Raw genomic sequence first — 23,609 nt, 5'->3', positions numbered from 1 at the left:
TTAGATAAATTCCTGTTAGGTTTTTGTCTCCTCTACTCACCTATGTCCTCTCCCTGCCCTTAGCTCTATGAATCAAATTAATACTCCTGGATTTATATAGTAAAGTCTAATATAGATTTTTATTTTTACTATATAAATCTCTGGTTCAAATTATTACTCCTGGATTTATATAGTAGAGTCTAATATAGATTTTTATTTGCTTGGCAAATAGGAACCATAAGTCAGGTCAGAGAGTGCAGAATTTCTAAGCCCAAGTGACCATGACCTGAGTGTGAAAGGACTTTGTGCTGCAGATGCTTCAGAGCATCATTTGTCCTGCATTTACATTAATAAAGGTAGCGTCTCTAGCTTTCTCTGGGACAGTCGCGCAGGCAGCAGCTACAGGAAGCTAGACACCAAGCATCATGTATTACAAATTTAGTGGATTCACACAGAAATCAACTGGAGCATGGGCTTCGGAAGCCTATAGCCCACAGGGATTAAGGCCAGTGGTTTCCACAGAAGCACCACCTATCATATTTGCCACACCGACTAAACTGACCTCTAGTCCCACTGGTTATGATTATGTGAGGAAAAACAAGGTTCCAGAGCTACAGAAGTTTTTCCAGAAATCTGATGGTGTGCCCATTCACCTTAAACAAGGCCTTCCTGACCAAATGCTTTACCAAACCACCATGGGCCTGACTGTGGGAGGGACCATCTACTGCCTGATTGCCCTCTATATGGCTTCACAGCCCAAAAAACAAAGAAGTTAGGCTACAGATGATTGGTTTTTTGTTTTTTGGGTTTTTTTGTTTTGTTTTGTTTTGTTTTGTTTTGGCATAAACCCTTTGAAATTTCATTGTTTCTTCCCCCCACCACCACCACCTTCTGACTTGAATGATTTACTTAATATTTTTTCAAAAAATAAAAACGAGAAAGATATGAAGACAGTATTTTGGTTTGCTTATGAAATGCATATGGCCTGTCAGATGTCAGGCTCATCTGACAGTTAAAACTATTATTTAAAGACACACACTGCACTGTGTTTTGGAACTCCTGATTTCCCTGGAGGTTCTGGATGAAGGTTGCACACAGGCTCATTAACATAAATCTGTGCTGAGATCCTCTGGGATTTGGGATTGCATTTCTTATGCATGGAACGCAAAAACCATTCTGGATTTAGGCGTGACTGAGAATGGAAGACAGACTCTAAGGCCAGGTGCATGAAATGAGGGGTTTGAGTCAGTAGTCACCTTGGGAATATTTCCATCTTACAGCAAAATGTTAATAGCAATTATTTGCAGCCTGCCTGTATTCCTTTAACAGTTTATTTCAAATGGTTATATGCCTCATCCCAGATCTTTAGTGAAATTTTATGTGTAATTGTTGTGTACTCCATCACGGGAACAGAGAACACTTGTTTAGTGTTGCACTTTAGACTGGTATCTGTCTTGTTAATGCATCTGTGCCACAAATTCTACTTTATCTCTTATGGCTTTAAATTATGGTTTATTTTGACTATGGAATAAATATGTGAATGAAAACAAAAAAAAGATAGTGTTTCTAGAAGAGAGAGGTACTCTACAGTGATCACTCACTGACATCTATTGAGTACTATCAATAGAATACACAATTTTTGCTTCTAGGATACATCAGAGAAGTCTAAAAGGTCAAAATTGCCAGCTTTATAGGGCAAGTGTTCTAGGAGAAAGAGGCAGAGGACACACTCTAAATAGCAAATAATAATAATAATAATAATAATAACAACATGGTTCATGTTAGGAGGTGGCAAGTATTATGAGGAAGGTGATCCAGAGTGTGAGAGTTGGGGGCAGGCAAAATGGCTGTTTTTCTAGGATGGTCAGCATGTGCCTCATTGGGAAGATGACCTCTGAATAAAGATTTGAAGAACATGAAGAAATTTGTCATGAGGATGTTTGGAGGAAGTGTATTCTAGTCAGAAGGAACCTTCAGTGCAAATGCACAAGGCAGGATCCTGTCTGTGTGTTCTGGGGACCAAGGAATCTGTGATCTCCTGAGCAGAGTCATTAAGAGGAGCTCAGAGCCCCAGCCAGTTCCAGTAAGTCTGGAGGTTGTAGAGGTTGTTGGAAAGGTTCTTTGAGTGGGGCAGTTTTGAGCAAAAAGAGAAAATAGTACAACTTCTGTTTTCAAAGAATTACTCTGGCTGCTATGCTGAGAAAAGAATTAAAATAGGTTAACAAGGCAGTGGGGTAAAGTGCAGGGAACTCCTACAGTCCTCCATAATGGACATGTCAGTTATGTCACCTTGGAAGTGACCAGAGGAAATGGTAGTGATTGGACTCTACACACATTTTTGAAGATGGACTTTACATATTTCCTAATGCATTAAATCTTGGGTATGAGAAAGAAAAGTAAAGAATAACATCAAAAATATATGACTGTGTAATTAGAAAGATGTAATTGCAATCAGTGGAAATGGTGTAGATGCTTATAAAGGCATACCTGAGGAGGGGATGTGACAGATACTCAGGATATGTTAAGGTGAGATTTCCACTAAAAATTCAGGTACGATGGCCAGGTTGACAATGGGAAAGACAAGACTGGAGACATTTAGAGAAATTTGGGGACTGGAGAGATAAATTTGGGAAGTCACATCTTATAATGATATTTAAAACCTTGAGAACTGATGAGGGCACCCAGGGAGCAATGGCTATAGAAAAGAGAGGGTACAAGGACTGAGCCCTGAAGTCCCAGTATGCCTAGAAAAACATAGACCAGAGACTCCCAGACTTTCCTATGTACAATGTTAAGAGGATATCAGTTTCCAGGTCACCCAGGGCAATTTAGCAAGAACCCATCTCAAAAAGGACTAGGAATGTAACTCAGTGATAGAGTGCTCCAGTGTTCAGTCCCCAGTAAAGAAGGAGGAGGAGGAGGAGGAGGAGAAGGAGAAGAAGAAGACAATGATGACGACATAGAGAAGTAGGAGGAGAAGGAGGAGATGAAGATTTACAACTTAATGACAAGACAAACAACACTTTCCTTCCTGGACACAATATGTGAAGAACAGTTCCCAGGAGAAGTCACTAATAAGTACTTGAAAAGATGCTCATCCTCACTTGTCATCAAAGAAATGCATATTAAAACTACAATGAGATACCACCTCACATCAACTAGAAAGGACAACACTAAAAATGCTTGTCAGTCAAGAAATTCATCTAGAAAAATAAAAGACCCAGAATAGCTAAAGCAATCTTTAGCAAGAAGAGTGAAGCAGGTGGCATCACTATACCAGACCTTAAACTATACTACAGAGCTATAATAACAAAAACTACATAGTATTGGCACAAAAATAGACTGGTAAACGAATGGTACAGAATAGAGGACTCAGAGATAAATCCACAAAAATACCATTATCTTATATTAGACAAAAGCACCAAAAGACATATACTGGAGAAAAGATAACCTCTTCAACAAATGGTGCTGGGAAAACTGGAAATCCATATACAACAAAATGAAATTAAACCCCTATCTCTCACCATGCACAAAACTCAACTGTAAGTGGATCAAGGACCTATTAGAAGAAAAAGTAGACCCCAATCTTCATTATGTCAGATTAGGCCCCAACTTCCTTAATAAGATTTCTATAGCGCAAGAATTAAAATCAAGTATCAATAAATGGGATGGATTCAAACTAAAAAGCTTCTTCTCAGCAAAAGAAACAATCAGTGAAGTGAATAGAAGGACTACAGAATGGGAGCAAATTTTTACCACATGCACATCAGATAGAGCACTAATCTCTAGGATATATAAAGAATTCAAAAATCTTAACATCACACAAAAAAACAAATAATCCAATCAATAAATGGGCCAAAGAACTGAACCAACATTTCTCAGAAGATGATATATGAAAAAAATCTTTAGCAACTAGAGAAATGCAAATCAGGGCTGGGGATGTGGCTCAAGCGGTAGCGTGCTCGCCTGGCATGCGTGTGGCCCGGGTTCAATCCTCAGCACCACATACAAAGATGTTGTGTCCGCCAAATACTAAAAAATAAATATTAAAAAAATTCTCTCTCTCTCTCCCTCTCTCTCTCACTCTCTCTTAAAAAAGACATATTAAAAAAAAGAGAAATGCAAATCAAAACTACTCTAAGATTTCATCTCACTCCAGTCAAAATGGTAGCTATTAGGAATACAAACAATAAGTGTTGACGAGGATGTGGGGAAAAAGGCACATTCATACATTACAGGTGGGGTTGCAAATTGGTGCAACCAATCTGGAAAGCAGTGTGGAGATTCCTTAGAAAACTGGAAATGAAACCATCATTTGACCCAGCTATCCCACTCCTCAGTTTATAAGGACTTAAAAACAGCATACTACAGGGACACAGCCACATTAATGTTCATAGCAGCACAATTCGCATTAGCTAAATTGTGGATCCAACCTAGATGCCCTTCAGTAGATGAATGAATAAAGAAAATATAGTATATATGGGATATATGAAATATTACTCAGCATTAAAAGAAAATAAAATCATGGCATTTGCAGGTAAATGGATGGAGTTTTAGAATATAATGCTAAGTGAAGTAAGCCAATCCCAAAAAACTAAATGCCAAATACCTTCTCTGATATAAGGATGCTGATTCATAATGGGGACGGGGGTGGGGGGAAGAATAGATGAACTTCAGATAGGGAAAAAAGGAGGCAGGGAAAGGACGGGGTATGGGGGTAGGAAATATGGTGGAATGAGATGGACATCATTCCCTAAGTACATGTATGAAAACACACAAAAAAAAATACTTATAATAATACCACATATTAAGAGGCTGTGCAGCAGTTGGAAATCTCATGTGTTACTGAAAGAAATGGAAAAAATATTACACCCCATTTATAAAACAAAATTATTATCATAATTACTGATATAATTAAATATATATACACTTGCCTATGGCCCAGCAATCCCATTCTTAGGTGTTATCCAAAAAGAAAGCATGTCTGCACAGACTTGTACTCAAATATTCATAGTGGCTTTATTTATAATAGACCCAAACTGGTAATGACACACCTGTTTACCAACTTTTCAGTATATATACCAATTGATAAACTAGGATTTCAGTAATATTTAGTAACAAAAATGAAATATTAATACAAATAACATGGATGAAGCTTAAAAATAATTGTTATTAAAAAGACTACATTGCATATGATTGTATGCATATAAAATTCTAAAATAATCAAAAGGAGATCAGTGGTCACACAAGACTAGGGTGAAGGAAGGATCAAGCACAGGGGCATGAGGAAACTTTCTATGGCAAGGGTAAAGAAGTGAACATCTTGGTTGTGGTGACAGTTCCATGATTCTAAACAATTACCAATATTCATGTAATTTTATATCCAAATTAGCACATTTCACAAAAATATCATAATAAACAAAAAGGGGGAAAGAAGGGAGAAATATATTCTCTTTAAGATAAGTAAAAGCTGACAGAATTCCTTGTTAGCAGTCCTTCACCATGAGTAATTTGGAATGAAGTCCTGTAAGGGAATGATACTATATGGTAATTCATTCATACAGAAAGGAATAGCAACACGAATACTACATATTTAGTTATTGAGGAAATATTTTACATTGTTCTCATACTTATCCTTTCTGGATACTATTGTTTTAAGAATTGGGGGCAGGAGGTAGAAAGTCCTTAATTTTAGCCAGGTGGCTAATCTCCTCTAGGGCCACAGACTCTGGAACATGCTGAACAGCTCAGACTCACATCTCAAACTCTGGACACAAGAGAGAATGAGCACAGAGACAGAGTTAGGGGTGGGACCCTACTTCAACTTGCTCCTTCCTCTCCCAACATTCCTCCTCACACCAGAGACTTCAGTCTCTCACAAACTCCAGGACTTCAGGAAGTCTTCATGAGGCAATTAAGAGAAGTAATCATGAGCTCCACAAACTTTGTGCCCATAAGCACCAACAAGAAGTCCTTCCTGAAGTCTACCCACCTCTATTTCTGTTGCAGCCTGAGTATATTCCTCCAGTAGAGCTCAGGATATCCAGCTCATAATTTTAGAACACTCTGCTTCCCCAAATCCACAGTCTTCCTAATCCTCCCTTTTCAGGGCTGAGTTCAGATGTCATGGCTCAGTAAGGCCTGTGCTGAGGATAATTATGAAAAATTACAATCATCTCCCTCTCTTCCCTACCTTGTTCCTTTTCTCTGTAAAATTCTAGTTTCTGGCACTCCTTCTTGTACTTCAGTTAGTTTGTTGTTTATGATTTGTGTCTTCTTCCATTTGATGGTAAACTCCTTGAGGACAGCAATTTTTACCTGGGTTTGGTTTGAGGTATCCCAGGAGCCTGGAATAGTGCCAGGCACATAATAGATACTCAAACATTTGTTAAGGATAAAGAAATTGATGGATCAGACCCCCTTTAACCCAGTCTGGGAGAGGAAAGGTAGGAGTTTCCTGGATGTTTGGGGGTCCTCTTTGTGCATGTGCACATGGAGGTGGGCTACATACTACCTTATCCCAGTGTTCTATAATTTTCACTGTACAGGTTTTTCACCTCATTGGTTAGAGTTATTCCCAAGTTTTTGTTTATTTGTTTGTTTAATGTTATTGTGAATAGAATTGTTTTCTAGATTTCTTTCTCAGCAGATTCATTATTGGAATATAGAAAAGCTATTAATTTTTGTATTTGATCTTGTATACTGCTACTTTGCTGAATTTATTTATCAGTTCTAGAAGTCTTTTGATGAAGACCCATTGCCTTCAGCAAACAGAAACACTGCAACTGCTAGAAGAAAACATAGGGTCAATTCTCCAACATATTGGCACAGTCATTGAATTCCTTAATAAGACTCCTAAAGCTCAAGTAATAAAACTAAGAATCAATAAGTTGGATGGTTTCAAATTTAAAAAGCTTCTACCCAACAAAAGAAACAACAAGAGCATGCACAGAGAGCCTAAAGAATGGCAGAAAACCTTTGCCACCTACTCTTCTGACAGGAGATTAATAGCCAGAATATATATAATTATATAGAATATAATTATATATAAATACATAGAATTAGAATAGAATAGAATTTTATATATATATATATATTATTCAAAAAAACTTAACACCAAAAAAGTCAAATAACCTAATCAAAAAATAGGCAAGCCAGGCACAGTGGTGAATGCCTGTAATCCCAATGGCTCAAGAGGCTAAGACAGAGTTCAAGGTCAGACTCAGCAATGGCAAGGTGCTAAGCAACTCAGTGAGACCCTGTCTCTAAATAAAATACAAAATAGGGTTGAGGTTGTGACTCAGTGGTTGAGTGCCACTGAGTTCAATCCCCGATACCAAAAAAATAAAACTAACTGTCTTGAAGGAAATTATGGTAGATGGTAACTCCTTTATATAAAAAAAGAATAACTAGCTACATAAATATTACATACTTGATTAATGATAAATATTTTACATTGTATCCATACTTGTTTTCCTGGATATGGTTGCTTTGAGTATCTAAGGGTTAGAAAGTCCTTAATTTTAGATCCTGACAGGTGGTGACTGTCTTCTAGATCCAGGGTCTCTACAATTTGCTGAACATGTCAGGCTCACACCTCAAATTTTTGGTACAAGAGAAGAAGAGCACATAAATAGAGTTGGGAGCAGGAATCCACCTCAGCTTGTTCCCTCCACTTTCAACCTTCCCACACACACCAGTTACTTGATCCTCCCCAAATTCCAGGACTTTAGAAAGCCTTCATGGTGTACAAATAGAAATTAGTTTTGAGATCCACAAATTCTGTGCCCAGAATCACCAACAGAAAGTCCTTCCCTAAGTCTACCGACCTCCATTCATGTTTCAAGCTCAATGCATTCCCCAGTAGGCCAGGATGTACAGACAGTGATCCTAGAACATTCTTTGTCCCCAAAATGACAAGCTCCCTGACCCTCCCACTTCAGAACTGAGCTCAAATGTCTCCTCTCAGTAAAGCCTACAATGAGAATAAGCAATAAAAATTACAGCCATCTCTTTCATCTTCCCTACCTTGTTCTTTTTCTCTAAATCATTCTACTTTCTGATACTCCTATATTTCACTTCAGTTATTATTATTTATGGTTTGTGTTCTCCATCAGAATGTAAGCCCCATAAGGGTAGCCATCGTTGCTGGAGTTTGGTTTGATATATCCCAGGAGCCTGATATAGTGCCAGGCACATAATAAATATTCAGACACTTGATAAGGATGAATAAATCCAAGGACCAAAACTCCTTGAATCTTAGGAGAGAAAAGGTAAGGGAATTCTTGGATTTGTAATCAGGAGGGTTAAGGGGGCTGCTGGCCAGGTCACGGGATGCTGACACACTGAGGTCCTCCTCACCCCAGCTGCAACTCCAGAATTCACTGCTACTTTCAATCTCCTGTGGTGAGCCGTTTCTGTGAACTGTGGCCGCCATTACAAGATGGCGCTGGTTTCCCCTGTAGTCTGTGACAAACAACTCCTTATCAGAATGAGTTGGCATGCTGTGACTTGGCACCCTATGGGAAAAGTCCACGTGGCAGTTGTGCATTGGGGCTTTATCTGCTTTATTAAGGCTGGGGCACACGGGAGTAGTAGTAGTGGCAGTAGGAGTAGCAGTAGAAGTAGTGGCAGTAGTAGTAGCAGTAGTAGTAGTGGCAGTAGGAGTAGCAGTAGAAGTAGTGGCAGTAGGAGTAGCAGTAGAAGTAGTAGTAGGAGTAGCAGTAGAAGCTAAAAGACATGTCAATACAAAGGCCTGAATAAACTGCTGAAAGAAGAAAAAGTATCAAGGACCTGAATAAACTGCTGAGAGAAGATTCCCGAGTTGCGTCTTCCTTGCGGGCAAGGGGTCGCGACAATCTCCCAGCACTGTCCCAGCTGCAGCCAATGGAGACCTTGGGGGCTTCCCCAGGCAAAAAAAAAAAAAAAAACTCTGAAGCCACAAGGCAGGAACTAAAAATCAGAACCACAGGACCATTCATTTAGAAAAATGGAGGTGGCAAGGGTGTGAGGAATGTAACAGACCATCTGCTTAGGTCCCAAAAGGGAAAAGAGGCAGGACTTCTGTGTCCTGGAGTCTCAGGGCTATAGACTTGAAGAAGGGTCCACCATTGATGTCCATGGGGTTGGTGGTTGGAGACCTGGGCACTGGATGTCTGGGGAGGTTGATAGAAAACCCTCGGGTTCCAGAGGAGATGTTGGGCAGATGCCTGGGCTTCCACCAATCACAGATCTCGTTGTACCTCAATATCATCTTCAGCTTCTACCACACCTACTCTTTACCCTCAGGGATACCATCTCTGTGGCCACCAGAAGTGTTGCCAACTCTCAGCCCACAGCCCCAGGTTTCTATGGCAGCTCCCACTGACTTAAGATATCCAGGTAACCAAGGCTTATTCAGGTTACCTGGGGCTGGACTTGGAAAGCCCATGACATTGTAGCAAAATGAGTGGGACCCTGGCAATCCCAGAATCAGAGATCAGGTCTGGACACTTTGCCATGGGGCACAGACCTGGCTGTCCCCTCACCTCCTTGATTCTGCCTGCCACTACCATATTTTGTGGGGGTGGGGGGTGGGGGAGGAGGCTGGTTCTAGAAGAGGGAGAATTCCCTTAGTCACTTTCCCTCCCTTAGTCACTTTTCCTTACCCATTTCTCTCATGTGTGTTTGAATTATACTACACCTGCAAGTACAGAAATCTACCTACTGATTGATAGAACTAACATCTGTGTAATCATCATCCTGGTTTTAAAAAACGAGGATGTCCTCCAGCCTCAGCCAGAAGCCCCTTAACCTCATATCAAATGCATCTATCCCTCCCACACAGCCGTTCACTAGACGAGCCTTTCCCATGTCCCTTTTCGATTAGATTCCTTTCCTTCCCCTTTGGCCACCATTTCTTTAATATACAGATTCTTCTGTTTTCCCTTCTCCAGGAGCCTCCCTCCTCTTTAAGCTAAAACTCCAGGGTCCTTTCTGACCTCTGCTCCATCCTAGGGTTGGAGAATCCAGGGCTGATTACCTGAATGGGACCCCTTCATCCTGGAAGCAGCAAGAGAACAAGGACTCAATAGTCCAGGGTTTTTCCAGGAGACTGAGGGCACCCGGTACATTCGTGGGATCCACTCCAGTTCTGGGAAACTGTCCTTTATGGTCTTGAAGGCACAGATGTGCCCTGAGGTAGAGGTCACTTTACGGGAAGTAAACATACTTTGTATTTTGGATAGCAATTGGGACTTCAGAATCAGACACTGGGTGGCAGCGCCCTCTGGTGTGGAGAGCCCTGTATAGCTGCTGGGAGCCCAAAAAGACCCTACGCAGACCCAGGTGAGACTAGAAAAAAGTAGCTCTAGTCTTCAGTGCTCAGCCCTGTGGCTGCACCCGGAAGCCAGCCGCTGTTCTGCCCTCAGAACCTTTTGGAACAGCTCTGAAGAAAACAGAGCTGTGAAATGAGTGGGGCAGAGAGGGCCGTTCCGGAGAATGTACATCAAGGTTGAGATAAAGACACTTCTGGAGAGCCTTGGACTCACAGTTCCGGAGGTGCCAATGCCAAGGGGCCCATCTAGAAATTGCTCTTCTATCAACCGGATGCCAAGGTGGAGCAGAGCTTGACAAGAGGAAAGACAGGAAGCACATGTGTGTGTGTCCTTCCTGCAATATCCAGCCCCATCTTTATCTCTTTATCTCCCCCTCCCTCCCTCTCTCTCTCCCCCTCTCTCTCTGTACCCACCTGTATTTAATCCTGGAGACTCCACCCAAAGCTCTCACCTTCTCAAGACCTCTCAACAGGGATTGAATTTCAATACATAAACCCTTGGGGGACACAGTCAAGTCGTATCTAAACCACAGCAAATTCTAAGGTGCTGTTCCAAGGTCTAGATCTTCTGTTGACATTTTTTTTTTTAAATATGCCTACAGGAACTGCAGGATACTTTATATATGTTGCCTTCAATACCTATTTTCTTCTGCCTAAGAGTAAACTTATATGCCTCCTTATGTCCATTAAAAATAACAATGATGCTGAGCATACCAATGAAATCAGACAAGAATTACGTTCTAGAGATGGGCATATTTGAAAATTTATGACTGGGGGTGATAAATTATGTTATAGATAGTCTGTACTTTCTAATTTTTAAAATACACATTCAACTTTCTTAGGCATGGTGTATTTTAGAGATATCTCATAGTCACACAGAAAAATCCATGGTTTCCATATTCTATATATACTCTAGACACTGAACTCAAAATGGTAACTGCTAGCTACACTGTGGAGTGGGGGTCAATATTATTTCTCATATAAATTGCATCAAATTTAGTACATGGATACCCAAAACCAAAATGCACCATGACTAAATCATCTTCCTGATACTTTCACATACAAACTGTTCCCATTCCAAAGGGGAATTATTTATTTAGAGAATTAATTGCATGAAATTAAAAATTCATCTGTTTGGGGCAGTAGCCACATCCCAAGAATTCAAAAGCCACATATAACTAGTGGCTACTATGTTGAACAGTGCAGATATAAAATTATTTTGCCATCACTGTTATGGTTTGGATATGAGGTATCCCCCAAAAGTTTATGGTAATGTAAGAATATTCAAAGGTAACATTATTAGATTATGAGAGCAGTAACCATCAGTTCACCCTAGTTTAAATGGCTAGGCAGTAACTGTAGGCAGGTGGGGCACAACTGGAGGAGGTGGGTCACTGGGGGTGTGCCCTGGAAGGGTGCTACTTCCCAAGGGTCCCTTCATCCATCACTCTTTCTGCTTCCTGACCCCCACCATGCGCTGAGCAGCTTCCCTCCACCGGGCACTTATATCATGATATGCTGCCTCATCTTGGGCCCAGAGCAATGCTATCAGCCATCTAGAGCCATCTGAAACCATAAATTCCAAATAAATTTTTCTCTTCTAAGTTGTTCTTGTTGGGTATCGGTCACAGCAACACAAAAGCTAGCTAAAAAAAAATCAAAAATGTTCCATTGACAGTATCAGCATTATAGACCCCATGTTTATGTACCTCCAGTTTCATATGTTGAAATCTAATACCAAATGAGAAAGTATTTGGAAATTGGGTGTTTGGGAGGTAATTAGGTCACAAAGAGATTAGGACATTCATTAAGCAGACCCCAGAAAGCTTTTGTGCCCCTTTTTGCCATATGAGGACACAATGAGGAGATGGTTTTCTATGAGGAAGTTGCCCTCACTAAACATGGAGTTGGCCAACCCTTGAACTGGAATTCCAGGTTCCAGAACAGTGAGAAAGAAATTTCTGTCATTTATAAGTCACCCTGTCCATACCATTTTTATTATAACAGTCTGATGAGTGAATGTCACTGTTCTTGGTGCTACATGGATCCATTTAAAATGAAAGAGCCAAGAACTAGGGGTGTACATGGATACCCAAAACCAAAATGCACCATGACTGAATCATCTACTTGATACTTTCACATACAAACCGTTCATAATTCCAAAGAGGAAACTCACATGTCCCTCCAGTCCTGTTCCTACACTGTCATGCTCTTTAGCATGACATTTCCAGGGAGCTGTTCTCTTGTAGAAGAGTCCAGAGCACAGTACTAGCTAAGTTTTGGAAGGCAGGGAGTCAAGGTCAGGGAGAGGAATTCTGGAAATGAAGAAGAGGCAAAGAGGATAGAGTCAGCTGCAAACTCTCCAAGGTTTACTCAAAACCCTGGTTCTCAACATGTGATGTGTGAAATCCTCAGAGGTGCTCAGATCCTTTCACAGGACCTGGAAAGTCAAAACTATTTTTACAGCATTACTAAGACATTATTTTCATGAAAAAAGAACATAGCAAGAATGGAAGCTATGGTACCAAACATCAATAGTAGTTATTATATTCTTTACCACCTCTTAGTTACAGAAGAAAAAAAGAAGTTTTCACTTGAACATGTCCTGGTTGGAGTATTAAAAATTATTTATCTTGGGGCTGGGGATGTGGCTCAAGCGGTAGCGCGCTCGCCTGGCATGCGTGCGGCCCGGGTTCGATCCTCAGCACCACATACCAACAAAGATGTTGTTTCCACTGAGAACTAAAAAATAAATATTAAAAATTCTCTCTCTCTCTCTCTCTCTCTCTCTCTCTCTCTCTCTCTCTCCTCTCTCACTCTCTCTTTAAAAAAAAAATTATTGATCTTATTAAGTCTCCATTCCAGAGTTTATATTTTTACAATATCTTATGTGATTAAATGGGAAATACACATAAATACTGCATTCCAAAGTAAGGTGTTTGGTCAACAATTGTTTTAATATATTTTATTTTGAAACAAGTTCTTGCTGAGTTGCTTAGGTCCTGGCTAAGTTGCTGAGGCACCTCAGCCTCAGGATCCGCTGGGATTACAGGCTTATGCCACCACACCCAGTGACAAGAGGATTTTTTTTAAGCTGTAGTAGCCCCCTTTTTTACAGAATAACATTCCTACTTTTAAAAAAGTGCATGACAAATTATGATTACTTAGACTTAAATATTTGGCCAACATTGTTAAAAATAACCTAAGCAGTTCCCTCTAAAATAATCCATTGATAGTATTTTTTTTTGCCAGTGATAAAATGTAAGCTCTCAAGAAGAAATTAGAATCTTGGAGAACCTGAATCCACAACCATAAACTTGGCAGCTTCCCAATACTTAAAACATTTTTCTGTTGAAATCTGCAATAATATTAACATGTGTTTTTTTATAAATTGTACTTTAATGTATCAACACTGAATCAAACCATGCATGAATTTAAAGAATATGATGCATTATGGGCACAAGGTTCATTCAACATGCAAGAAAAACCCATGTACTATAAAGCAACACAATAGGAACTATTCAATGATATTGTTTCATAGAACTTTTAAGAAGCTAACACTGTGTCATTTCAGTGTAGTATTAATGGTAAATATCCAGTTATCTAAAACGCTATGAAAAAACATTCCTCCTACATATTTGTGTGAGGCTGCATTTTTTCTATTTTTCAACCAAAATAACAGGTTAAATGCCAAAGATATGAAAGTCTAGAATTTTCCAATGAGATAAATACAAAAAAAAAAAAAAAAGAATTGCAAAACTGTAAAATGCAAAAAGGTCACTTTTCTCACTGTGGTTGTTTTCTTTTGGGAAATAGTTATTTCTCCTTAAAAATATTATATGTTAACATGCTATTAGTAATATTCTAAATGAGTCACATTTTTAAGAGTGATTTTAACCTTTAATATGTCCACGTAAACAATTATTTTGGGAATCCACACTAATTTCTAACCACTCTCTAATCCTAGAACGGTGGCGGGGTTAGAGAAGCCATACACTGGGGATTCCCGACCTCCAGGAGTTTCACTTCTCCTTTCCCAAACCCGTTTCTAGTCCCTCTGCCTGGACACGCATGACGCGGTCCCAGTTCTCGCTCCCATTGCGTGTTGGGTTTCCAGAGAAGCCAATCGGCATCGCTGCGGTTCTGGGTTATAGAGTTCCCACAGACCCGCAGAGACTCAGATCCTCCAGACCCCAAGGATGGGGGTCCCGGCTCTGCAAACCCTCCTCCTGCTGCTCTCTCAGACCCTGGCCTTAACCGAGACCTGGTGAGTTCAAGGTCTAAAGGGAAATGGCCTCTGTTAGGGGAGGGGCGAGGGCACAGTCCAGCCGGGACACTTGACCCGGGGAAATCTTGCCTTGGTAGCGGTTGCACGGAGATCCAGACCCTCCCCACCCGCACCGCTCCTTGTCTTGATCCTCCCACCTCATTCCCTGCTGCCTGGTCGCCTTATCCTTCCGCCCCCTTTTTAGTCCCACGGGCTCCAGCGCCCGCCCTTCCTATCCGACTAACGTGGGATCCCCGGGTCCAGTGCCGGGAGGAGCATCTCAGCTGCTGCCTGTCTTCAGGCTCCCACCACTCCCTTCTTCTCCCACTCCACTTCCCGTGGCTGTGTCCTGGCCCTGCGGCGGGGAGGCCTGGTACATCTCCATCCACTACGTGGATGACTTAAATATTTGGCCACTTCGCTAGCGACGTGGTGAATCCCAGGGCAGAGCCGCGGGTGCCGTGGATGGAGCAGGTGGGACCTGAGTACTGGGACCGGAACACATGGATCGTCAAGCGCAGTGCACAAGCCTTTCTGAGTGATTCTAAACAACCTGCTCGGCTAGACCAGAGCGACACAGGTAAGTGACCCGGGCCCAGAGCGAAGGACACGAGACACCCTCATTCTCCATGAACGGGTCGGAATGGCCCAGCTTCACCCTAAGGCTGCGGGACTCGCGGGTCACGTAGACCTGGGGAAAGCCCCAGGGATTCACTCCAGTTGGGTTTTCGATTTCGTTGGGAAAAGGCTCTGATCAATCACCGCCCCTCAGTGTCACGCGGGGAAAGTCCGTGGGGCCGGACCGACAAGAGTGGCGGTGCCAGGAGCTCATACCTACCAGACTCTCCGTGGCTGCATCCTGGGGCGGCACCTGCGCCTCCTCCGCGGGTACTGTCAGGACGCCTACTTTGGTGGATTACAATGAGCTGAAAGAGGACCTGCGCTCCTGGACTGCGCGGACACAGCGGCTCAGATTACCCAGCGCTAATGGGAGGCATCCAGTGAGGATTATCGCTGTAGGGCCTACCTCTAGGAGGAGTGCGTGGAGTGGCTCCGCAGATACCTGCAGTACGGTAAGGAGAAGCTACAGTGCGCAGGTACCATGGGGCTGAGGGTATCTCCATGATCTGCCGATGTCACTGCCTGCCTTCCCCCCAGAAGGGGAGTAAAATTGGGCCAATGCTAGAATATCGCTCTCCCCTGAATCCAGAAAGGATGGAATCCGCCTGGGTTTCCGAATACTGTACTAGAGAGTATTACTCTCGGAGATGACTTAAGGGTCCAGTTGTTACCATCTAGGGGTGCTGGGTTCGTTGTCTAATTCAGCAAAGAATTGACGAACAGAACACAGAGATAGCAAGCAAGCAGCGAGTTTATTACAAAAGCTACAGAGACTTCTCAAAGCGAAAGGGCCTCAGAGCTGGGAACCAGGTGTGTGTTTGGGGGGGGGGGGTCTGATCTTTTTATGGTCTCTGAAATTTCCTCCTGTCCTTATCTCCTTCCCTGTCCACGTTCTCCTCAATATTATTGATTGATGCCCCCTCTGTCCTCGTGTCTGTTTTAGGTTTTCTATTGGACCCCCCACTTGGAAGGAGGAGTAAGGAAGTATCTGTCTAATTGGGTCCCCTGCTTGTGTCCACTTTCCTTAACCAGGAAGTTGACCTCATCAGAAGACCCTCTCCATGCTCCTTTGTTTTGGCCCTACCCTGATCTCCTTCCTCACTTGTCATCTTGCTCTGGCTGCCTAGGCCCTTCTACCTTTCCTTCACACTCTCCTGGATTGGACAGTCCCAGAAATAACTGACCAGCAGTTCCCTTTGACTCTGGCAGCAACCTTAGGCATTACAGAGGGACTTCTCTCATGCTTTGTTCTCTGCCCCCAAAGCAGTGTCTTTGGAGGTCTGACTCCAGTTTTTCCAATCCCTGGAACTTCACTCAGGTCACAACTCTAGGTCCCTCTCACAAACTTGGCACCTCATCCTGGGCTGTCTCACCCTGCTTCTAGAACTGTCCAAAGAATGGGAATATTATCCCAGATAACTGAGGACTGGCTAGTGGCTAGGTTTTACACTCTTTCCCATCTTAATTGTCCCATCACTTATTAGGATGATCAGAAGAATTCTTCTTCAGTAGCCCAAGGGAGATAATGCAAAATGTTTTAATTTCCTGATATTTCTACAATGCCCCCAAAGACACATGTGACCTACCACCCCATCTCTGACAATGAAGTCATCCTGAGGTATGGGCCCTTGGCTTCTATCCTAGGAAGATCACCCTGACCTGGCTGCAGTGGGGAGGACCAGATGCAAGACATGGAGCTTGTGGGGACCTGCAGGGGATGGAAACTTCCAGAAGTGGGCAGCTGTGAAGGTACCTGCTGGAGAGGAGCAGAGATACACATGCCATGTGCACTATCATGGGCTGTCTGAGCCCTCACTCTGAGATGGGGTAAGGAGGGGGATGAGGGCACAGATCTGTCATTGGGGCAAACAGGAGCCATTCTGGAGACCCTCAGCAGAATCAGGGATGACAGCTAGACATCAGGGCATGAATAGGTCAATTTTCCTACAGTGAAATACCTGAAGATGGGTATTTAATAAAGTAAAGAAGTTTATTCTGGAGATTCACAGGCATGGCACCAGCATAAGTTGGGTTCTGGTGACAACCTCATAGCAGATGGCACCAGAATGGTAGGAGTTAGTACAAGAGAGAGAAATCACATGGCAAGACTAGAAGCCATAGAAAGGAGAGAGATTCTTTTAGTAATTTGTCCTCTAGAGAACTAAAGGTCCTATGAGAGCAGACCCTCAGTGACCTAAGGACCTCCCAATAGGCACTACTTCCTAAAGATCCCACCACCACAACACTACCATACTGGGAACCAAACTTCCAATGAACCCAGGAGGACAAACACTATCCAAACCATAATAGGGCCCCTCAGCTTTCCTTCCTTTCCCAGAGCAGTCTGCCCAGTCCATCATCCCCACCATGGGAATCATCACTGGCCCAGTTCTCCTTGGAGTTGTGGTCACTGAAACTGTGGTCAGTACTATTATGTGGAAGAAAAAGAATGCAGGTAGGGAAGGAGTGGGGTCAGAGTTCTTGTCCCATGAGGGGATTTCAAATGTAGGTAGAAAGGTGTCCTGTGTTAATAGGAAGTACCATCCACACACATGTTCTTATCCACCCTGAGGCCTTGTTTGCCTGAGGCCTCTTTTTTTTTCTCTATTTTTAGTTGTAGATGGACACAATACCTTTATTTTGTTTATTTAGTTTTTTTATGTGGTGTTGGGGATTGAACTCAGTGCCTCCTGCATGCAAGGCAAGTGCCCTACCCCTGAGCCACAACCCCAGCCCCTGGAGCCTCTTATTAAAGCATATGAATGTAAAAGAAAAGTTTATCACCCTGGTGATGGTGATGATGGGAATCTGATTCCCAGCAGTAGCAGGTAACAGAGGAAGGTCCCTGATGAGGTACCTTCCAGGAAGACAGTTTCCTCATCTCTTTACCTCGTCTTTCCTCATGGCTCCTGATCCTGCTCCTGATCTGAAGTCATAATTCTAGAAATTGCCCCAGGGTTCAGGATTTGCTAATTCCTTTAGAACCTCATGACTCATGATCAACCCTGGCTTCTCACAGGATGTTTTCTTCCCCCAGGTGGAGAAGGAGGTAGCTACACTCAGGCCGCCTGTTAAGTATGCAGGGAATTGATCTCTGAGACCGTTGGGGACAGTGTAGACAGGAGCCCATGGGGAAGATCACCCAACCCCATAATTCCTGTTTTAGCCACAACTGTTATGGGCCCTTTTTGCACTGCCCCAGGCAGTGACAGTTCCCACGCTTCTGATGTATTTCTCCTGGCTTGAAAGGTGAGACCATGGAGGGCTTGAAGTGGAAGAGGAGGGAGGGCAAGGGAAGACTCCTAGTTTATGGGGATTCTCTGGATTTGTACATTTTTAGTATATGGTGGGCTATTCAGAGTGTCACCACTTACGGTGAATGATATGAATTTGGTTTTGATTTTTTTTTTTTTTTTTTTTTTTTTTTTTTTAGTGTGAGATAGCTGCCTTGTATGGGACTGAGAAATACAAGATTTGTTCAAGTGCCCCCAACATTGAGATTTCGGGAAGCTCCTAAATTCTCTTTCTGCAACTGGCCCCTAAAAACTTACATGTCTGTGTCCCAAGGAGTATAATGTGAGAAAATGTGGATACCAGCCTATCCCTAAGCATCTAGTCCCTCTTGTTTGTCCTCTCATTGTCTAAGTCAGTTTTCCATTACTGTAAAAAAAAAAAAAAAAATACCCAAGATAATCACCTTACAAGAGGAAAGGATTTTTGGCTAATAGTTTGAGATTTCAGTCCATGATCAATTGTCCCCATTGCTTTTAGACCTTTGGCAAAGCAGCATGTCATGGTGGCAGCACCTAGCAGAGGAACAAAAGAGAGAAGAAACCATGGCCACATGACATCCTTTGAGGGCACAACCCCAATAACTGAAACCTCGCACAAGGCTCCACCTCATATTTTTCCCACCATCTTCCAATAGAACCACATGCTGGGAACCAGGCTTTAACATGAACTTTTGAAGGAAATTTCAGATCCAAACTATAATGTTACCCTTACAAGGTTCAGCCAGCCCTTGCACACAGGAAATTTGTGACATCAAGAGATGAATTTTCAGATTTATACAGCTCTTGCCCTCCTTTTAGAAGTGTTCCTTGTATTGTACTTCCCATCCACTTCCTAACCTTCTTAAATGAACCAGATTTTGGGGATTAGCAGAAAAGAGGGACTTTATAATTTCTCATCATAGATAGATTCCTGTTAAGTTTTTGTTTTTTCTAATCACCTGTCCCTTTTCCCTGCCCTTAGTTCTAGTAATCCTAGTGATTGCTCCAATCCAAACTTGTGGATTTATAAAGCAGAATCTAATTTAGACATTTATTGCTTGAAATATAGGGCCTATGATCCTAGCATCTTGTTTAGTGAAGAGACAAATGTACTCATGTGTTGTGGAGTGCAGGGTGTGGGAAGTAGAGTGGGGGAAGAGAGGGCAGCCCTGACATCCAGCTGCCAGGAAAACACTGGGCTTCACACAGATATTAGAATAAGCAGACAATGACATTAAGACAGTGTTCATAAATTTATTCCAAATGTTCATGAGACACATAAAAGATCACAATCAAAATTCCAAAGATAAAAGCATCTGAGATGTCAAATGTACAAAATGTGAGGTGAGATTCATGGTAGACTGTACTGAAGAATAAAAGATCAATGACCTTGGAGACAAAGAAATAGAAACTTTCCAAAATTTGCATAAAGCAATTCTTACAATATATTGTCAGTTTTATGACGTAATTTGATATGATGTTTAAAAATATCAGCACAACAAAGAAGAAATAGAGAATAACATCTTCATATCTCACTGAAATTAAGTATGAATTTTGAAGTAGTTTTTGGTAGACAAATTGTATAGAGTAAGTCCAAGAGTAACCATGAAGAAAACTATAATGAAAAATAATTAGAATTAACATATTATAGTAGCAAATATCCACTTAATACATGCAGAATCAGTAAAGGAAGAGGGAGAAAAGACATGAGACAAAGTAAATTACAGACAAAGTTCATTAACATTAAATGGAAATGGAATAAATAAGCAAATCAAAAGACAGAGATTGTCACACTAGATAAATAAGATTAAACTACACACTGTCTACAGTAGACACACTTACGATTCACAGGTATACATAGATAAAAAAAGATGGAAAGTAATGGCTATGGTGCCCTCTTGTGATCCAGCAACTCTGGAAGCAGAAGCAGGAGTTTGAGGCCATCCTCAGCAACTTATTGAGACCCTGTCTCAAATTAAATTTAAAAAGGGCTTTTTGCTCAGTGGTAAATCACCCCTGGGGGTTCAATCCTGAGTACTAAAGGGAAAAAAAAAAAAAACAGTGAAAAAGAGATATATATTAATAGCAACCATAAGAAATCTGGAGTGGCTACACTAATGATCAACAAAATAGACTTTATTTTATTAATTAGATTAATCAGTAATAAAAGTGTCAGTCCATCATAAACAATAATTAGAAGCATATATACATCTAACACCCAAACACCAAATGACATAAAGATGAAACTTAAAAAAACAAAGAAATATACACACAATAATCTTAGTTGAAGACTTCAGGACTCCACTTTCACTAACGAATATGTTAAGCAAGTGATCAACAAAGAATATCTGAACACCACCATAAACTATCCCAATCAAATGGATATCCATAAACATTCCTCTCAAGAGCAAAATACACTTTTTTTTCTCAAATGCATATGGAACATTCTTCAGGATACACACCAAATGTCAGGCCACAAGACAAATACTAATAAGTTTAAAGGAACAGAAAGTTTCAATGGCTGGTATTGTAACTCAGTGGTAGAGCACTTGCCTAGCACATGTGAGGCACTGGGTTCAATCCTCAGCACCGCATAAAAAAATAAATAAATAAAATAATTTTTTTAAAATGTTTCAATTATGTCCTCTGACCAAAATGGAATAAAATTTTAGGAATCAATTACTAACTGAAGGAAATTTGAGAAACTCAACACATTAATGGAAACAAAACATTACAGGATAATTACTGAATCAAAGAAAAATAAAATCAAAATTAGAAAACACTTTCAGATTAGTGAAAATGGAGAGACAACACACCAAAACTACAGAGATGCAAATGAAGGAGCACTTAGAGGGAAATATATAACTGTAATACCTATGTTAAAAAGAAATAAAGAGGGCTGGGGTTGGCTCAAGGGCAGAGTACTCACCTAGCACATACAAGGCCCTGGGTTCGATCCTCAGCACCACATAAAAATAAATAAACAAAAATAAAGGTATTGTGTCCAACTACGACTGGATGACTTTGTTCTTTGCTTGTGTTTTTTTTTCCCCCTGTAATGTACAATTTACTTTTAAAAAATAAAAATTATTTTAGAAACCTGAAAAAAAATAAATAAATAAATAAAAAATAAATATTTTTAAAAAAAGAAAAAAATAAAGATCTCAAGTTAATAATCTAATTTTCCATTAAGAAGAAAAAAAAGAATGCCATTGATGACCCGCACCTGCCATCCCAGCAGCTCGGGAGGCTGAGGCAGGAGGATTGCAAGTTCAAAGCCAGTCTCAGCAAAAAGTGAGGCACCAAGCAACTCAGTGAGACCCTGTCTCTAAATAAAATACAAAACAGGGCTGGGGATGTGACTTAGTGATCTGAGTGCCCCTGGGTTTAACTCCAAAAGAAGGAAAAAAGAGCAAAGTAACCAAGCATACTGGTGGTTAATTCAGCAAATTAGCAACTTGGAAAGCAGAGATAGGAGGAGGCCAAATTCAGGGCCAATCTCAACAATCTAGCCAGACACTATCTCAAAATAAAAAAATGAAAAGGGCTGGGGGTATAGCTCCTGGGTTCAATTCAAAAGAAGAGAGAGATGCAAAAAAAGGAAGCAAGCAAACTAAATGAGGAGGGGTGTTGCCGTGAAAGTAAGTGAAATAGAGAATAAAGAAATGATACAGAGCATCAATGAAACCCAATGATTCTTCAAAAAGATGAACCAAATGGGCAACTTATCAGAGGATTCACGAAAATATTACAAAATAAAAAATTTAAAACTCCAATACTAGCATCACAAAATAAAAAGTAGGCATATTATTTACTGTACAATAATAAAGTGTTTAAAATGCATTCATTCACCACATAAAGATGTTTTATGTACCATGGTAGATCCCTCAGATTATAATGAAACTGAAAAATTCCTATGGCCTACTGACAGGAAGCCCTTGTAATATCATGCAACATTTTACTTTCAGGTTTGTGGTGATGCTGGTGTAAACATACCCATAGTATAAGAATATAGCACATGCAGTTATGTACAGTACATGCTACTTGATAATGATAATAAACAACTGTTACTTGTTTATGTACTTACTATAATTTTTAGCCTTACTTTAGGGTATACTCCTTAAGCTTATTTAAAAAAAAAAAAAAACTAACTATAAAAATACCCTCTGATTGGTCCTTCAGAAAAGATTCCAGAAGAAGGCACTATTATAGGATATGACAGCTTTATGCCCCTGCAGATCTTCCAGTGGGACAAAATGTGGAGGCAGAAGACAACGATATTTATGATCCTCAGTGTTGACCCATGATAAATGTGTATGTTTGTGTCTTAGGTGTTTTTGCTGTTGGTGGTGGGTTTTTTAGTTTGTTTGTTTTGTTTTGTTTTGTTACTGGGAATTGAACTAAGGGGCACTCAACCACTGAGCTACATCCCAGCCCTATTTCGTATTTTATTTAGAGACAGGGTCTCACTCACTGAGTTGCTTAGTCCCTCACTAAGTTGCTGAGGCTAGCTTTGAACTCTCAATCCTCCCGTCTCAGCCTCCTGAGCCACTAGGATTACAGGCATGCACCACCATGGTAGGCTATGTCTTAGTTTTAACAACAACAACAAAACTTAATAAGTAGGCTGGGGATATAGCTCAGTTGGTAGAGTGCTTGCCTCCCATGCACAAGGCCCTGGGTTCAATCCCTAGCACTAATAAATAAATAAATAAATAAATAAATAAATACATAAACAAGCTTAATAAGTAAAAAAATTATTAAAAATAGAAAAAAATATTTTTGTATAGTTACAACACAATGTGTGTTTTAAGATAAACAAGCTTTTATTTCAAGAGGAAAATTTTTTTTTAATTAGAAAGTTTATAGAGAAAAAAGTATGCTAATGTTAATTTATAATTGAAGAAAATAATGTAAATGAATTTATTGTACCATAAGCATAGAGTATTCATGAAGTCTGCAGTGGTGTACATAAAGTCCTAGGGCTCCACATTCACTCATTGCTCACTCATTGACTCACCCAGAACAATTTCCAATTTTGTAAGTTCCATTCATCATAAGTGCCCTATACAGGAATACCCGTTTTTACTTTATTTAGATACATTTAGATATACAAATGATTACATTGTGTTACAATTGCCTACAATATTAAGTA

The 23,609-nt window shown here is 40.8% G+C and overlaps 1 protein-coding gene and 1 pseudogene across 1 annotated transcript; both read left to right on the top strand.

Annotated features, from left to right (window-relative positions):
* The first annotated feature begins 404 nt into the window (after nucleotides 1-404).
* LOC113200794 (cytochrome c oxidase subunit 7A2-like, mitochondrial pseudogene) lies at nucleotides 405-708 on the top strand (annotated as a pseudogene).
* A 13,758-nt stretch (nucleotides 709-14,466) lies between these two features.
* Nucleotides 14,467-18,462, top strand: LOC113200798 (uncharacterized). Its single transcript, XM_077802007.1, has 4 exons — nucleotides 14,467-14,561; nucleotides 14,987-15,141; nucleotides 15,334-15,634; nucleotides 16,827-18,462. The coding sequence occupies exons 1-3, from the start codon at nucleotides 14,494-14,496 to the stop codon at nucleotides 15,489-15,491; spliced, it is 381 nt and encodes a 126-aa protein (XP_077658133.1). The 5' UTR covers nucleotides 14,467-14,493; the 3' UTR covers nucleotides 15,492-15,634; nucleotides 16,827-18,462.
* Nucleotides 18,463-23,609: the final 5,147 nt, after the last annotated feature.

The sequence above is a fragment of the Urocitellus parryii genome, chromosome 8, assembly GCF_045843805.1.
Source record: "Urocitellus parryii isolate mUroPar1 chromosome 8, mUroPar1.hap1, whole genome shotgun sequence".
NCBI lineage: Eukaryota > Metazoa > Chordata > Mammalia > Rodentia > Sciuridae > Urocitellus > Urocitellus parryii.
Note: the sequence above shows the minus strand (reverse complement) of the source record. Positions and strands in the feature narration are given on the sequence as shown.